The 16518-nt window shown below is 39.8% G+C and overlaps 1 protein-coding gene across 4 annotated transcripts in view; it reads right to left on the bottom strand.

Annotated features, from left to right (window-relative positions):
* Positions 1-2312: 2312 nt before the first annotated feature.
* Grb14 (growth factor receptor bound protein 14) overlaps positions 2313-16518 on the bottom strand; it is a 104032-nt gene continuing 89826 nt past the window's right edge. For all 4 annotated transcript variants that reach the window (XM_051166977.1, XM_051166979.1, XM_051166978.1 and 1 more), the window contains 6 exons: positions 12868-12948; positions 6477-6593; positions 6312-6384; positions 6091-6178; positions 3798-3891; positions 2313-2682 (listed from right to left, as the gene is read on the bottom strand). In XM_051166977.1, coding sequence (XP_051022934.1) covers positions 2536-2682; positions 3798-3891; positions 6091-6178; positions 6312-6384; positions 6477-6593; positions 12868-12948 — 600 coding nt within the window. In that variant the 3' untranslated portion in view covers positions 2313-2535. The remainder of the gene's footprint in view (positions 2683-3797; positions 3892-6090; positions 6179-6311; positions 6385-6476; positions 6594-12867; positions 12949-16518) is intronic.

The following is a 16518-nucleotide window of genomic DNA, read 5'->3' as shown; positions in this document are numbered from 1 at the left end:
TTGTTAACTTGTTTTCTTGGCTATTTTTAAACATTTCACAACAATGCCCTTCGGCATAAGGGGATACAAAAGACCAGGGAACAGATGGTCCACCCTATACCCTCCTTTCTGAGAGAGTGGAGCACACTGCAACATGTGAACAGAGAAGAATGCAACCAATCCATCCTCACCCTTATCCCAAACTGTACAAATTAAATGAACAGAGCTAAATCAGAGAGGAAAATAATCCAAAAGTAATTCGTATTTTCTGGGGAATATGTTGAAATTCTTTGTTATCTAGCTGTGTCTGATAGCATCAGACTTAAGGCCACGTTAAACTCACAGCCCACCACACACTTTTTCAGAAGGAATAAAACTAACGATTTCCCTTCACCAACCTTTCCTCAGTCATTTCTTGACTTACAATGTCTGTAGATTATGAATGCAGTCAGAGTACATAAATAACAAAGACAAACACAAATTGGTCAATTGATTAGAGTTTAGTATTGCAAACAACATACTTGGCTGTGTTCAAAATGGTAAAAGGCACTCTAACTCAAAACACAAAGTGTTTTTATAAATTGGAAATAAATCAGATCTCCTCAGACCTGTTCTGGAAGGTGAAGAGGGGCTGATAGACTTGAAGATCCTGTCCTGTATCTCTAAGTCTTCATAGAGACCAGATGGGTTTTTTTTAAAAAGACGAATAACCTGTGTTTTAGGTAATTCAAGAGTTAAGCTTGCAATGTTACAGTAAGTTGGACATTTTAAAATTCAACCAATAATTATTTCTCAGTAATGACTGATTTTATTACCATCTTGGAAATATTTTCAATGCTCCATTACCAAAATACATCACTATTGTCTAAGATTAAAGTACGCACTTCTGACATATTTTTAAAGAAAAATTTTAACTTTCCCATGATGATGTTACAAAGATCACTTAGAGGGAAAAAAGATATATTAATATTTCCTGGTGTTTTGTTTTTCTTCATTTTTTAAAAAAACAAGTATTATCATTCCTGCAAAAGGGGAACAATAGTTATAGAAACAGAAAGAAACAAAGGAGACAGAAGACAGGGGAGGAGGAAGGGGAAGAGGAAGGGGAAGGGGAGGAGGAAGGGAAGGAGGAAGGGGAGGAGGAAGGGGAAGGGGAGGAGGAAGGGGAAGGGGAGGAGGATGGGGAGGAGGAAGGGGAGGAGGAAGGGGAGGAGGAAGAGGAAGGGGAGGAGGAAGAGGAAGGGGAGGAGGAAGAGGAAGGGGAGGCTTCTTTCCAGAAGCTCCCAAGATGATGATGCTATGGGGCTCCTGTCTTGGTGCCTTAAGTTTGCAAATTGATTAGCTACCACAGTAAGAAGCAAAAGGAAAACACACTGAGAAGGAAACAGTTTGTCTATAGAGATATAGAGCTCTCTGCAAACCAGAACATGAGAGAAGTGTGAAAGCCTGAGGTAGTCATTCGCAGAACCATAGATTGTATGTCTTGAGGTACATGGTAATTTTGGCAACCTTTTATACATTTTGATTAGATTCTTAAAGATAAATCTTTCCACCCAAGCAAAAAGAATGAATGACAACACTTCAATAATATGCAACTAAGGAAACACTACTGGAAGAGTGTGTGTAACTGGGTGATTTTAAAACATCATAAATTATCACAAAAGTAAATTTTCCTAAAAATAATTTAGCTACTACTTAGCAATGTGATTTGGTTGATTTTTTTGTTTGTTTGTTTTTTGTTGTTGTTGTTTTTTGTTGTTGTTTTGTTTTGTTGTTGTTGTTATGTTAAACTCAGATATATACATAGTTCAAAAATAGTTTATATCAACAAGTTGTAGGCAGTTTCATTTAACTCAAGCTTTTACCATACTTTTTAATATTTTTAAGTAGCACAGCTGAAATACAGTGTGGAAAGGATCTTTCTGAATCAGTTTTGGTTTTGTTTTTTTGGTTTTGTTTTTTTGGGGTTTTTTTGTTTGTTTGTTTTGTTTTGTTTTTTGCTTTTGGCTGTATTGAGGACCAAACCCCAATTTTCAAGCAAAGGCAGAACCACTTGGCTACATCCAACGCCTTGTTCTCAGAGACAGGGTTTCACTACATAGCACAGCTGGGGCTTGAACTTATGGCCTTGAACTCATGACCATTGTGTCTTTGCTGATCCGTGCTGACTCTATAAGTATGTCCTCCCAAGCCCTGTGTATCCACCCCCAGTTTCTCTTTCATATTTCATGGTAAGAATTCCGTAGCCACTAAAGACTAGTCAGTGCTTAAAGTTTCACATTAAACAAAACACTATATTAGTGTAAAGTCACACAAGAATACAAACAAGTCTGTTTTTTTTTAAACTAAGGTTTAATTTTAACTAATAAATTTTGAGTAATGAGTATAACATGAATCCAAGTCTTCGCTACTTTGCAATGCATGACCTCTTTTTGTAACCCACAGGTGAAATAGTCTTTTCACCACGATTCGTTTTCAGCCTTGTGATCTCTTTCTTTAAAGATTCTTCTTTGCATCCTTTTTCTTCTATAGTGTAAAGAGTCACAGTCAGTTTGGCTAGAGCGCCATCCTAGTGCAGTAATGCTTCAGCTTGCAAGGAAGGACTCCCTTGTTGAGCTGGTAGAACTCCACCAGCTGGATGAGGTCTGTGAACTTTGTGTGGCCTTCATCCAGAGTGTGGAACATCTCACCATCATCTTCCACCTTCAAGAGGAAAAGCAACAAACCAGTAAAAGGAAAAACCAAAGAACAAATAAGTAAAAAGATAGAATAATAATAATAATCATGAAGGGATAAACTGCCCAGAACAGCAAGTACAGTCTTCTATATACTATGTTTTTATAAGCTTAAATCAACAAGTATATAAATCTAAGGACAATGAAAACAGCATCATAGCTACTCGTCCTAGTAATATCACTTGCACCTAAAAGCAGTATCTACTCTTTGATTAAGCAGGCTGGTTCTTTCTCTCTTAATTTTCCCAGTTTTCTGTAGAGTTAGGATAGCACAGCTACTGCCTACCCGCAGTGAGGATTCTGTACTCTTTGCCAAGCGGAAAACTCCAATGTTTTCACTTAGAGTTGTTTCCACTTAAAAAAAAATAATCACTTCCTACTTGCTGGGGTCGCTGACCACATAATAAAAATAGTTAAAGAAGCAAGGAGGACACTTTAGACAGCTATTGGAATAATCCAGAAAGAGGCCTCTCAAGAGCAATCACCGGCATTCTAGCAGTCCAACGAAACACCTTCCTAAAGATGAACCACATCTCTGCTACTCTGTAGGATTCCAGTGTTCACACAGAAACATGAACACAGACAGACACACAGCAGCAATGCAAGAGAAACATCAAAGCAACCTATGCTAAATATTTTTAAAGGATTATTTAAGTGCCCACTAATTATGCAGCACTGTGATTTCATCACGGCTATAGAGAACGTAGCAGGAAACATCAGCAGAAGCAAATATTTTTGAGAGGAGGGAGGAGGCACAAGGGGCTTTTAAGCATTGATTTTTAAAATCTGTTAGTGACATTCAGGAGAAGGCCTTTTTAGTGGCCTTTAACAATAGGTGGCATGAGGTCTATGCAATATTGCTAAATCATATTTCGTGGAAAGGGGGGAAATTTAATTTTTACAATTCCTGTATTTCTTATATTAATTCAGGCTCATAAAGCCATTTCTGCCAAAGTTAACTCTAGTCAAAGCACAAGCTCCCAAATTCTATTTAATAAAAGGAACAAAAGAAAACCAATGTTTTCCAAAGCATATGCATTAAGAACATCTCCAATACACAAACCTGAAGTCACAGTTACTTACCGGTATAATTTGAAAGTGTTTTATCTTTTGGCCATGACTCATTGACAGTACAAAAGTTCTGGGGTTACTCTGACTATCCCGTACCAAGAAAACTCTAAAAAGAAAGAAGGAGTTTTATCTTGTTTCTCTGTATACTGAGATTTAATAGAAATATACATAGAGTACAAATGCAGGAAAGCATACATGCAAATGGTATAGTCAGGGCCTCCTTAATTGCGTGGCCAATGGGTAAGACTAGCTAGCTTGGCAAACAGCAGGTATTAAATTAATACTGCAAACCCAAAACTATCATTACACTAATGGAATGTAGAATGGTGAATACACAAACCTTTCGTCAGGTTGTGCATTCACAACTGCCAATATAATGTTAAAGTGACATCAATAATTACTGTTATGTCCTTTTCTCACTGAGAAAAACTAGGTACTTTCCCATAGCTATCCATCACAAAGAATGAACATCGCTATTTTCACTGACGGGGCACGACAGGCCCCTGAAAGGAGGAAATTATTTGGAATGAAATAGTTTTAGCTTTCTTCTGTAACGGGTCCTCTTGTTTCTACCGCTATGGACTTAAGTAAAAGGAAATGATTATCGTATAACAAATAAATCTCGAAATTGTTTGTGAAATGTTTAGATAAAGATGCTTTAAGCAAAAGAAACACCCAAAACAATGTGCACTTTAACCTTGAAGAGTCCAGCAGAAAACCTTTATAATGTCAGGCTAGACAAGCAAGATGAGGCCTAATGGCCTAAGGAGAAAAGACTACCAGGCAGGGATCTGAATTTACTGGCAGTGCTGTGCAAAACCTGTTTTGTATTAATTATTGGCAAGCACACTGTGTAAACGTCCCTATGCTGACTCCAATACTAATCTCACTGTGCCTGGGCAAAGAGGCAGCCAGTGTCTGCTGAGAGCATCCATTTCATGTGTACTGTGTGAGATTCAGTGATTACGTCACTGGGGGATGGGACAAAAGGGCATTTCAGTGGCGAAGAAAGATGTAGTTCTTTTCTCATCCCAAGAAGATCAGCACTACCATCTAGTGGGCTGCTTGGCACCATCACATCTTTGCAAAGAAATAAAGAAGAACAAAAATGTTTAAAGAAACATATGTTATTCCTTATTCAATTATTTCCCTTAATTTACAAATGCTGGACATCAAAAGTAAGGGAATTGTAATCCTCTAAAACACTTATGTAAGTACTTATCATTTATTTTATTTCTTGGTCTCTTCTAGGTAAGTCTACAATTCATCAAATTTGTAACCACAAGGACTTTGCTTGATGTAGAGAAACAGTCACATGTCTACATAGAGCCTAATGGAATGTGTAAATGTGCATCTTTATCTAAGCATCAGTATCAAAAAGAGCTCAATGTCATCAACATCTTAAGCCAACCTTTGCAGATGCAACATGTGAACAGCACTTGTTTAAACAGGGCTGCTTTCTTTCCTCTTCAAATACCAACACAACCCCTTCACTTATTCTGCATTTGATGAGGAAATCTGGCTGGAATTTATACTAAGTGGATGAAATATACCAAATGAAACAGAAAAGGCTGATTATAAATGTTCCATAATTCGTTTTATACTCTAATATACCTATTAGAAATGATCACCAAAAAGTAATTTTATAGGTACACATTATTTCAGAGAAAAAGCAATGAAGATATTAAATGAGGCAAGAATTCAAAATGTACAAGAAAAAGTTTCTCAATTAATATATGTTGCAAGGAGCTGGAGACATGGCTCAGAGGTTAAGAGCACTGAGTGCTTCCAGAGGTCCTGAGTTCAATTCCCAGCAACCACATGGTGGCTCACAACCATCTATAATGTGATCTAATGCCCTCTTCTGACATACAGGTATACATGCAGGCAGAGCACTATAAACATAATATATAAATAAATCATTGGGGAAAACCAATTTAGGGCAACATCATGCTATGAAATATATTTGGATCATATCTATTATATATGCAAACCAAAGTGCTGAAACCTCAAACAGATTTGGCTATCCTCATTCATACATTGGTGTCAGAGATGATAGAATTCATATAAACAAAATGGATATTAATGCTCATTGGTCCAAAATAAAGTATCCTGTTATTTGGTCATTTATGTACCAATAGTAAACACTGATAGAATACACTGACAACCATGCATATAGAACATAGTGGGTACCTCTGCTTTGTGGTAAGCCAATATTAAAATGTCGTAGCATGTGCTAAGTAATTATCATTCATAGAGAAGAAAATCCAAACATGATCACTCAAAGTGCAAATACCAAACTTACCCATCCACAGGCCCCTGCCGGGTAATCAGCTGCTGAGCTTCATCGCGAGAGATTCTGTGGTGAAACCATGGCTGGGACCGATGGATAGCTGAAGAAAGACAAAGGTTTCTCTGACGTGATCATGGCTCTTCATTGTATGCAATCCCCATTCTGTCCCATGTGACCACAGATGAAGGAACTGATTTTCCATCACCTGGTTAACAAAGTGAGAGCACACATACCCATGTTCACAGCAGAGCTCTGAGACGGGGCAGTGGGGCTACCGTGATTCCCCAGGCGTAAACATCCTTTTTTCTGAGCAAGGAAAGGAACAAAAATAAAACTCAACCTCTTGCCTAAAATGACTCAAATCATAAACACTTGAGAAAAAATGAAGCTATTGGTACCCTCCACGCCAGTCCTTCCTCAACAGCAACCGAAAGAGCTTCAGTGGGGTTGTCTATGACTCTGCTCTCCTGTCCTGAGAAGTCCATGGCTACTAGAGAATTCTCCGATATGCTTCTCTGAAAAATACACACAATAGAGCAGAAACATTTGCACGATCAGTATATATTTTACCAGTGAGATTCAATGTTTTCCTGGCCATATGTGTCAACTCTGGATGGGGATCCTATCAGGGACCCTTCAAGTGTCATGGCCAGCAGGGAGGCAATACATGCAAGGTGGAGAATAAAGCCCAAGTCAGTACCACTTTAGCAGGCACTGGGTCAAAACTGGCAGGGTCTGACCTCATGGTTTATTTTTCTTACACAGCTAAGCACAGTAACACTTTGGAAAGAGGTTACCAGATGACAATCAACCATCACAGCAAAGCTTTAGGCATAGCTACGTGGAAACTCCCTTGCAAAGTAGCAAAACATCTGTGACTGTTTCAACAAAAATCGGTTCTATTGAGTCGATCAACAGTGCAAAGTACATGGGGCTCTTTCATAAGGGTGGGTTCTGTTCCCTGAAAGACTAAGCTCAGGATATTGGGGGATTCAGGAGGGCTGGCTCCATAGGACAGCAGAAAGATCACAGGTCGCCGGACAACATCCACTCCAGCCTTCCGGGTGACCAGGCATCAGCCATTTTCTTCCTTTGGAGAAAATAGGTCCATGTGTTTAGTAAGTCTGCTTCCTCCAATGCTTTCTCTAAGCTGTGCTCCAAGTGTGGCTAATCAGAAATTTAAAAGTTAAAACATACAGAAGAGGTGAAATGGTGAGTCAACACTCGTTAGTCCGGAGGTTATCTGTCAAGAAAACTGAAGGAAATGCCGAATGGATGGATTTCTTCATGGTTTCTAAGAAGATGGCAAAATGACTCCTGAGCAAGACATAACTCTCTTTGTTGAAATGATCCAGTAGTTCACCTTTCTAAGCTTTAAGATTTGTCAATAAATGTCCAGTGCAACTACTTATGAAATAGCCTATTGTTTTGTGTGTTTTGTCTGCATTTATGTCTTTGCAACACACATGTAGTGCCTGAGAAGGTCAGAAGAGGAGACTGGCTTCCTCAGAACTGGAGTTAGGATTTGGGGTGGGGGGGTGGGGGGGGTCATCATCGTGCAGGTGTTAAGAATCAAACCTAGGCCCTATGGAAAGCAGGCAGTGCTCTTAATGCCTGAGGTATCTCTCTGGCCTGGAATAGCTCTTCATAAAAGTCATAGCTGTCCCACAGGTTGCCCTTTTCTCCACACATCTTTATTTGCAAATGTTCATTGCAATGAGTCATTGGTGTGGTTCAAGGCCTCTGGATTCTGCTGCACTATCAGTACTGGATCCTTACCAGGACTCCTCTCAGATAGCCTCTTGTTGCCCTGAGTCATGGAGCTCCTTCTCCTGCACACACTCCAACAGTTCATAGATGGGGTAGATGTGAGAGTAGGCCAGCCCAAAGCCCTGGACCTGGGTGGTAGCTGAGTTGATCAGCCCACTAGCTCCCCTGCATCCACACCACCAGGACAAGCTCTCCAGCACTGCCCCAGCTAGCTCACTCAATGCTGCAGTCAGCAAGAGACAGGGCCAGCTCTCCCACTCTCATGCCCTTCAGACCAGCTCACCTGCATCCATGCCACCACAGCCAGCTCTACTGTGATGTCCAGTCAAGGTGTGAGGCCCACAAAAGGATATACTGTGGGTCACACTGAGACACAATACAGCTTCCACAATGAGGTGTTTTCTATGCTTTGGTTGGTTTATTGTTTGTGGGAGGGAAGGTTGCAAGGGCAGAGGGCAGATATGAAGAGATGGGGAAATGAGTAGGATTGGGGTGCATGATGTGAAACCCACAAAGAATCAATAAAAAGCTTTTTTTAAAAACCTCATAGCTATGTAAGATGTAATTAGGTCAAGGCACATATGCTTAGAATTGGTATTCATATTTTATTTTTACTACTAATTTTTAATGTAAGTATTCTTTAACCATAAATTTAGCTATTAAAATATAATAGTGTGGAGATCATTAGAAATACCCTTAAAATAAACACAATTTTGAAGCTTGTGGGAATTCCAGGAAATATGATTTACTGTCCCCCAAGCCCATAGAGTACAATGTCATGAATTTTAACGTACTGAGATACTTGGGTTTTTTTGTTTCACTGTGTGTTAAAATTCTAAAATATATCATAGTTGTTGAATAAAAGTCCTTGTGTTTTATAATGGAAAAAAAAAACCTTGAACATCTTTGTTTTTGAACATCTATTTTTAAGATTTAGTGCCTTGATTCTGGTTTTACTCAGAAAGTAAAATTTAGTAGAATAGTAATTCAGATATTTCCATAATACAGACATGTTTGTGTTTAATGCATCATCATTTTCTCTTGTGAGGAGACACATGGAAAAATGGGAACTATGAACATGAGACTAAACTACATACAGATGGCACCACAGAATGAAGACTGCCATGAATGAATGAAAAGGCTATTGGGTTTTTTGGTTAATTCTTCTTCTTCTTCTTTTTTTTTTTTTTTTTTTTTTTTTTTTTTTTTTTTTCATATTCTCTGAAATAAATCAACCAATTCCTTTATCTTAGTTTCATGTTGGGAGGTTTTTAAATTTCACAATAAATCTCTTAAAAGTATGTGGCCCCTCAAAGTCAAGAATCTAGAAAAGAGAAATAGTTGTCAAACGCTCTATTCAAGAGTTTGCATCAGTCCAGAAAATGATATAAAACTTTCCCAAAAAAAACAGCACAAAATGGAAATACTTAAGTTATTCTCCATTAACTATTAGAAGGGTGAGAGCCAGAGTGGGGTGATGACGGTAAAGTCTAGCCAGGTTGCATGTGGGGACCTTCGGAGACTGCCATTTCTTACTCCTCTAAGGAGTCAGCCAACCAACGGTGGTCACATGTGAGCTTCAAGCAAAGCTTTTATCCACAGGAAAAAAAAAATTTAGGGTTCCTTTATCACTGCATCACATACCCCTGTTTATTAGCATCTGATATTTTCTCTTCAAGACATGTGAGAGGAGCTGCAGTCTTATTACGGCTCGCCTCTACTCCTGAGGCCCGCATGCAATCTCCGGCTTGTTGCAGGGCTTTTGATTACTGACAGCTGCTCTTTTCTGCCAGATGCTGTCTCTGTAATCTCTATTTGCTGTCACACTTTAGTTTGCCCTTCTCACCCGGTGATCTTCTGTGCTGGGCTGTGGACCCGACCTTAATGAAAATCATCCACCTGCCCCAACCACAGAGTAACTGGCCTCGATCCTGATGATAGCTTGATCCTTATAATATCTCTACCTCCACATGCCAAGATGGGTTCTGCCCTCTCAAGTTCCTGATAACATAAAAATGATGTCAGGCAAGAGAGAGAAACACAATCAGGTTGGTTTTTTTTTTTTTTTTTTTTTTTTTTCTTCCTCCACAATATGGCAGGCAAGGATGTAAAACAAGATCCCATGTTCATAATTATCTGGCAAATGCAAGGAGATTGTAAGACACGCGGGGAACACTTTTATTTGCTATGGTAACTACACCGTGGGAGAACAGTAATACAGCAAATGGTCTCTACTGAATGGCAGGTGGTGGATGAAAAATTAATAGTTTACCTTTAGTGGACAAAGAAATAGAAGCGAAGCAGTGTTTGACAGACTGGAAAGGTCATTTTCAGCTCGATTTCCTTCACACAGGAAAGCAACGCTGATAACATTCAGAACTGGTTGGGTTTCTCAAATAGTTGCCTCCTTTTCTCACACACTCCTCTTGGGCGATGCATGAGACGTTCCCCCAAGAAACAGTCCACAATTGCAAGAGCCTTGCTTTCATTCCAAAGAACAAGAGGCCTGGGACTAACATGGGCTTTACAACTCACACTTTGAAATCAGATGCACCCTCTCATAGTGCAGTTTGCATACTATGCCTGTCACTCTAGGAGTTTTAACTACCAGGCACATAGTAGCCACAATCCACCATCTCATTCGAAGGAGCTGGATACATTTGTAGGCCCCTTGTTGCCAAGAGGGCACAGAATTTCTCCTGTATTGTCACTCCAGCGCCTTCCTACAGAGCCACAGGACAGTAGAGATACAATAGTCCTCAAAGACTATACAGTAATCCCTTTATCTGGCACAGTAGGAAACCAGTGAGTAGCCAAAATCATGCAGACAGCTTATGGTAAAAGGGGGAACTGGCATGCTGTGTCTCCTCTAAGATTCTTTTATTGACCACAAAGTAGGAGGTACAGGGAAGAATGTGTAGAATGTGCAGGTCAGGGTCAGAAGTGGAGAACAGAAGGGACACAGGTGGATTTCCTCTGTCTCCCCATTTCAGCTAGGGCCCTATCAACAGGCCCTACTCACAGGAATCCTTACTTTGCCCTGTAAAAAACCAGGTATGTTTGGTCTCCGGAAATGGCGGCTACAGATTCCTGTCTCAGAGCCAATGAGGGGTAGCTATATGCAGCTTTACAGCAATGATGTTCATTATGGTATAAGGTGAAAAGAATTATAGCATATGCCTTTAAATGTGTATCTTTTCTATGAGACTTCCTATAAGTAGTCCCTGAGTGAAAAGCAGCTAAGGTGGGGGACAGGGCCTGGCATCTGTTAAGCCTCTAATGTTTCCATAATAATGTGGGATGCGCCACAGCTGCCTATAAATAAACAAAATGCCTTCCACATCTTCTAAGTTTCCATCACAGGAATTAAAAACCACATACATAAAAGCCATAAACACTGCCCTTTCTGATCACAACCCCCCACCTCATGAACAGGTCCTTTCCACTCCTGAGGACCTGAACCTCTCTCCTTCCTTAGTCACCATACTGAACAAGAGTAATTTATGGGGTTTGTCTTCCTATATACATAGTGATCAATTATCACTGTAACTAAAATCTCACATACACCTTAGCCACCAGCTGTAGTTCCCCATAGTGTGCAAGTTCCCATATTACACCATTTCAACAGACAAAGGTAGCAGTGACCCCCATAGTTCATGCTAATGACAGTGATGAAACTGCAAAAGGAGTCTGATTATAGCATTGTCCTATGACTAAAAGGATATTACACAGTAATTGCTTCCAAATGCTTAGTTGCTCTTAACACACTCATCCTAATCACTTCAGACTTTAAAAGAAATTTGGAGGGATTTAGGAAAGGATTAAGATAATAAAATTCACTATGCTTTTTATATACATGTGGATTGAAAGATAAAAGAAAGCTGCCAAACTGTAAAAACATTCACGTTAAAGAGATTGCATTTATAAATTTCATTATATTGCTTATTTTCTTATTTTAAGGCTTGTAAGAATATGGAAAGTTAGTTTTTTAGCACTCAAAGGAACATAACTACAGAATTGAGGCAGCTTTTCTCTGCAGTTCTACCAGGCACCACAATCAGCATCATTTCATGCCTCGTTCCTAGAATGGGGCATTTCATCTGCTACCTGACATGGGAGACACCTGTACCCTTTTTTGGTCACAGCCATGAAAAATGTATTTTAACCTCAGTGGAAATGCATATTTCAAAAATTTACACTGGCTAATTCGTACCACGGGCACATATGTTTGAATTTTGAACGCACTCAACATCAGGGAGCACAGCAGAAGGAGCAGAATGCAAACTTTACATGAGAAATAAAGAGTTTGTGCTCATGTACAGGAAACTGAAATTAAGTTCTAGAGAAAGCACAAAACATGTGTCTGTGTGTATCTACAAACAAGTATCCAAGGGACAGTTGGAGAGCAAGTAATTCTGTACTGATGTCACGCATGGCCTAGACTTTAACTTCCAGTTTTGTGGTTTCCTAGAAGGCGTCTGGCTTTTTAAGGGCCTAAAACCTACAAAAAATTTATTATTAAAAAGTCAGAACACAGAAAAGCCTAGATATTTATAATGTACCTTCAAATTTCTAAATAACTATGTTACTTGGCAATAACAATATTAAATTAATATTGAAAGAAGTTTATAACTGTACAACCCAAACCAATGGTTGTTTAGGCATAACCCACATAGCGCCAAGAAAAAAATATTTTGCACACTATCTTATTATGACCTAATCTTCATATGTCATAATGGCATTAATAGGGTCACATGGGTCTTTCAATTCTTTTTACATTAACACATAAACCTATTGGCTTTCATTGAATGCTTCCTGTTTTTTCTGTGTTTTATTTTTAATTACAGAAACTGAACCAATACAAAACACAAAAACACAACTTCTTTATAACATTACATGAAAATGTTGCAGAATTACTGTACTTGACCATAAGGCAAAGTATAAAGACATTTATGCTTAGTGTAATGCAGCACTAAGTAATGTAATTATAGAGACCAGATTGAAAACCTTGGTCCTTACCATGGGTGACATGCTCTGGGAACTGCAGCCACTTCTACCTTGATATGGGTGCATATAATTCTGGTACAGCTGCATGCCATACTAAGGAACAGACAGAAAAAAAAGCTCTCAAGATATCAGCGCACTGAATATTAACACTTTTATTACTTATATGATATCAATATAAAAATTTATTTTTTCTTTTTAATTTTTATTTATTCTTCTCTCATACATACATCCCCTCCCTCCTTCTCCCAGTTTCCCACCACTTTCCCTCTCCCAAAAATCCACCCCTCAGCCCCTCTAGAAAAGAGCAGGCCTCTCAGGGACATCAGCTTAACACAGTACAAGATACAGTAAGACTAGGCACAAAGCCTCATATTAAGGCTGGGCAAGGCAGTAGGAGAAAAAGGGTCCTGAGGACAGGAAAAAGAGTCAGAGACACCCACACTCCAACTTTTTAGGAATTCCTCTCAAAGCAACAAGCTGACAACTACAGTACAGAGGATCTAGGGTAGACTGAGGCAGGCTCTGCAATTGCCACTGCAGTCTCTGTGAGCCGCCATAAGCCCTGCTTTATTCAGTCCTCGAAACATGCTCTCCTGGTGTCCTCTGGCTTTCACAATCCCTACTCCCCCTCTTCCAGAGGGTTCACTCCTCCATTGCTGGTGGAAGCACAAACTTGTACAGCCACTATGGGCGTCAATACTAAAGTTCCTCAGAAAAGTGGGAATGGATCTTCCCCAAGACAAAGCTATATTACTCTTGAATATATACCCTTAAGATACTCCATCCTACCACAAGGATACTTGCTCAATTATGTTCATAGCAGCTTTATCCATAATAGCCAGAAACTGGAAACAATCTATATATCTCTCAACTACAGAATAGATAAAGAAAATATGGTACATTTATACAATGGCATATTACCCAAAAGTTTAAGAAAATGACATTATGAAATTTATAGACAAGTAGATGGAACTAGAAAAAAAATCATCCTGGATGAGGTAATGCGGACCAAGAAAGTCATACATGGCATGTGCTCATTTAAGTGGTTATTAGCCATTGTAGTACAGGAAAACCATGTGACAACCCACAGACCCAGAAGGGCTGAGTAACCAGGAAGGCTAAAGGGAGGGATGTGTGGATAACATTTCCTTGAAACAAGCAAACAACCAAGTTTTTTAAATATTAATTTTAGAGCCTTAAAAAAATTCATTTATAAAGGCAGTGTTTTCTTTTTTCTTTTTTTATTTATTAATTCACTCATATTACATCTCAACTGTTATCCCATCCCTTCTATCCTCCCATTCCTCCCTCCCTCCCACTTTCACCCTACTCCCCTCCCCTATAACTGTGACTGAAGGGGACCTCTTCCCCACGTATATGATCATAGGGTATCAAGTCTCTTCTTGGTAACCTGCTATCCTTCCTCTGAGTGCCACCAGGCCTCCCCATCAAGGGGACATGGTCAAATATGGGGCACCAGAGTTCACGTGAAATTCAGTCCCCACTCTCCACTCAACTGTGGAGAATGTCCTGTCCATTGGCTAGATCTGGGTAGGGGTTCGTTGTTTACTGCATGTACTGTCCTTAGTTGGTAAGGCAGTGTTTTCATTTAGACCCAAAACTTTTAGTAAAGCTCACCGGAACAGAGATCTAAAATTCACATTTCTCGTTGGTGCCTAATTGCAGTAGGATATGAAACGCTGCCTAGTTATAAAGCTGAGTTGGAAAAGGTGTTATCCTTTGGGGAACAATGATACTTTTAAAACATTACACATCCTAAGTAGCACTGAGAAACTCAGTCCATCTGATGTCTGACTGGTGGGCTGTTTTGTTGATGAAGCAAATTATAAACTTGGTCGTATGAGGAAGAACCCTTAGGAGTATGTTGTCCATATGTGCATGCAGGCCTATGTCTGACCCATTCTCCAGTGTGTGTGTGTGGGGGGGGGGGGCGGGGAATCCAGAGATCTATCAACTTAAGGTGTCATTCCCAAGTCACCTTCTTCTATTTATTTATTTATTTATTTATCTATTTATTTATTTATTTAATTCATTGACTTTAGCAAAGGGTCATATTCTGTCCAAGAATTTGCAAAATAGGCAAGGCAGGCTTACCAGCGAGCCCCAAGTCTGACTCTGTCTTCCCAGCGCTGGTATTACAAGTGCAAGTCCTCAAGCCAGTATCCTTTTCACATGAGTTCTGGGGATACCATGAGTCTAGTGACTCAGGTCCTCCCACTTGTAAAATTACTTCATCAACTGAGGTATCTCCCTAGTCCATTTTTCTGTTTGTTTTATTTCATTTTCGACATTTCTGGTTTGTTTTTGTTTTCAATATTCTTAAGGCATTTAGTTTTGACTTCATGCGGCAAAGTAGTAGGGAATCAGTTGGATTTCAGACAGAGGGTTTCAATTTCCCAGAAGGTAAGTGATAGCAGTGTCTTTACTTTCAGGAGACAGTTTCACATAGACTAAACAAGAAGGCTACCATGAGAAAGTAGGCCAGGCTTATTAGCTCAGCAAACAAGCATACCAACTATGAGCAAGCTCACTCTAGAGATGTCTGCAAAAGAATCTGCATGTTCGCCCCTTACATTTGTCACGTCACTGGAGAAAAGAAAGCACGCTAACCTCTCTTGCCTTCTCTTACCTCTCTTATCTCTTTCTCCTCTCTTGCTATCTCTATCTCTTTATCTCTCTTCCTGTCTCTCTTTCTCTCTGGGGTGCCCCTCCCACTTCTTCCATGCTTATATAATAAACTTCTCCATAACATAAAAATGAAAAGAAAAGAAAGCAATAGGATGGGCAGCTCTATTTAATTATTTTGCCACATTCTTCCAATATGGTGATTGCAAGGAGCTATAATGAAGACCCGCTAGGGCCTAGCCTCTGGATTCTAATGTAGGCCTCTACTTTCTTCCTGGCCTCAGCTTTTGTCACAGCAATCCCCACCTCTTACTAGCTCTTTCAGCATCTGAGGCCACAGTGCTGAGCAGCGAGTGAGGATGTGGACAAGAAGGTGTAGGCAGGCATGAAATGTATAGACACCAACTTTGGGGAAGCAGAATAAGCCCCCATCAACTCCAAGGTGATGATCATCATTTCGTGTCTGGTCCACTTTGAAGAGAAGAATGACCGACTCCACTCCAAGAGAGGCTGACATCTAAGCATCAGATACACGACACCTGCCTCTTCAACCTGGGAAGCCTTGACCAGACCTCACCTTCACACCCCACGGTCAGAGCACAGCTTGGGCTGTGGAAAAACCAGCAGGGGCCTACTTTCTTTCACATACTTTGCCTGCCTAGGCCAGCTCCTGTACCTTGTGCTGCCTCCTAAGGGCAAGTGTAGGCTTATGACACACTTGTCTGCCTGCACAATACTTAGACACCTCTATCCTGCCCAGGTCACAGGGGTCATGTGCATTAGATTGTTTTTTGAACTAATAGAAAAACAAGGGGGTGCTGTCATGTCCAATACGAAGATTGAGTAGAAAACACGGGATCAAGGGGTCAAATATTACTCTCAGGATGAATCTATGTAAACATTTCAGAACAGCTATTTTTACACTAAAAACTATTTCCTTAAAGTAATCCCCACAAAGTGAATATATTTGGTAATTAGAAAAAAATGTCAGAGAGGAATAGGAGAATTACTGTTCTC

The sequence above is a fragment of the Acomys russatus genome, chromosome 24 (genome assembly GCF_903995435.1).
Source record: "Acomys russatus chromosome 24, mAcoRus1.1, whole genome shotgun sequence".
Classification (NCBI taxonomy): domain Eukaryota; kingdom Metazoa; phylum Chordata; class Mammalia; order Rodentia; family Muridae; genus Acomys; species Acomys russatus.
Note: the sequence above shows the minus strand (reverse complement) of the source record. Positions and strands in the feature narration are given on the sequence as shown.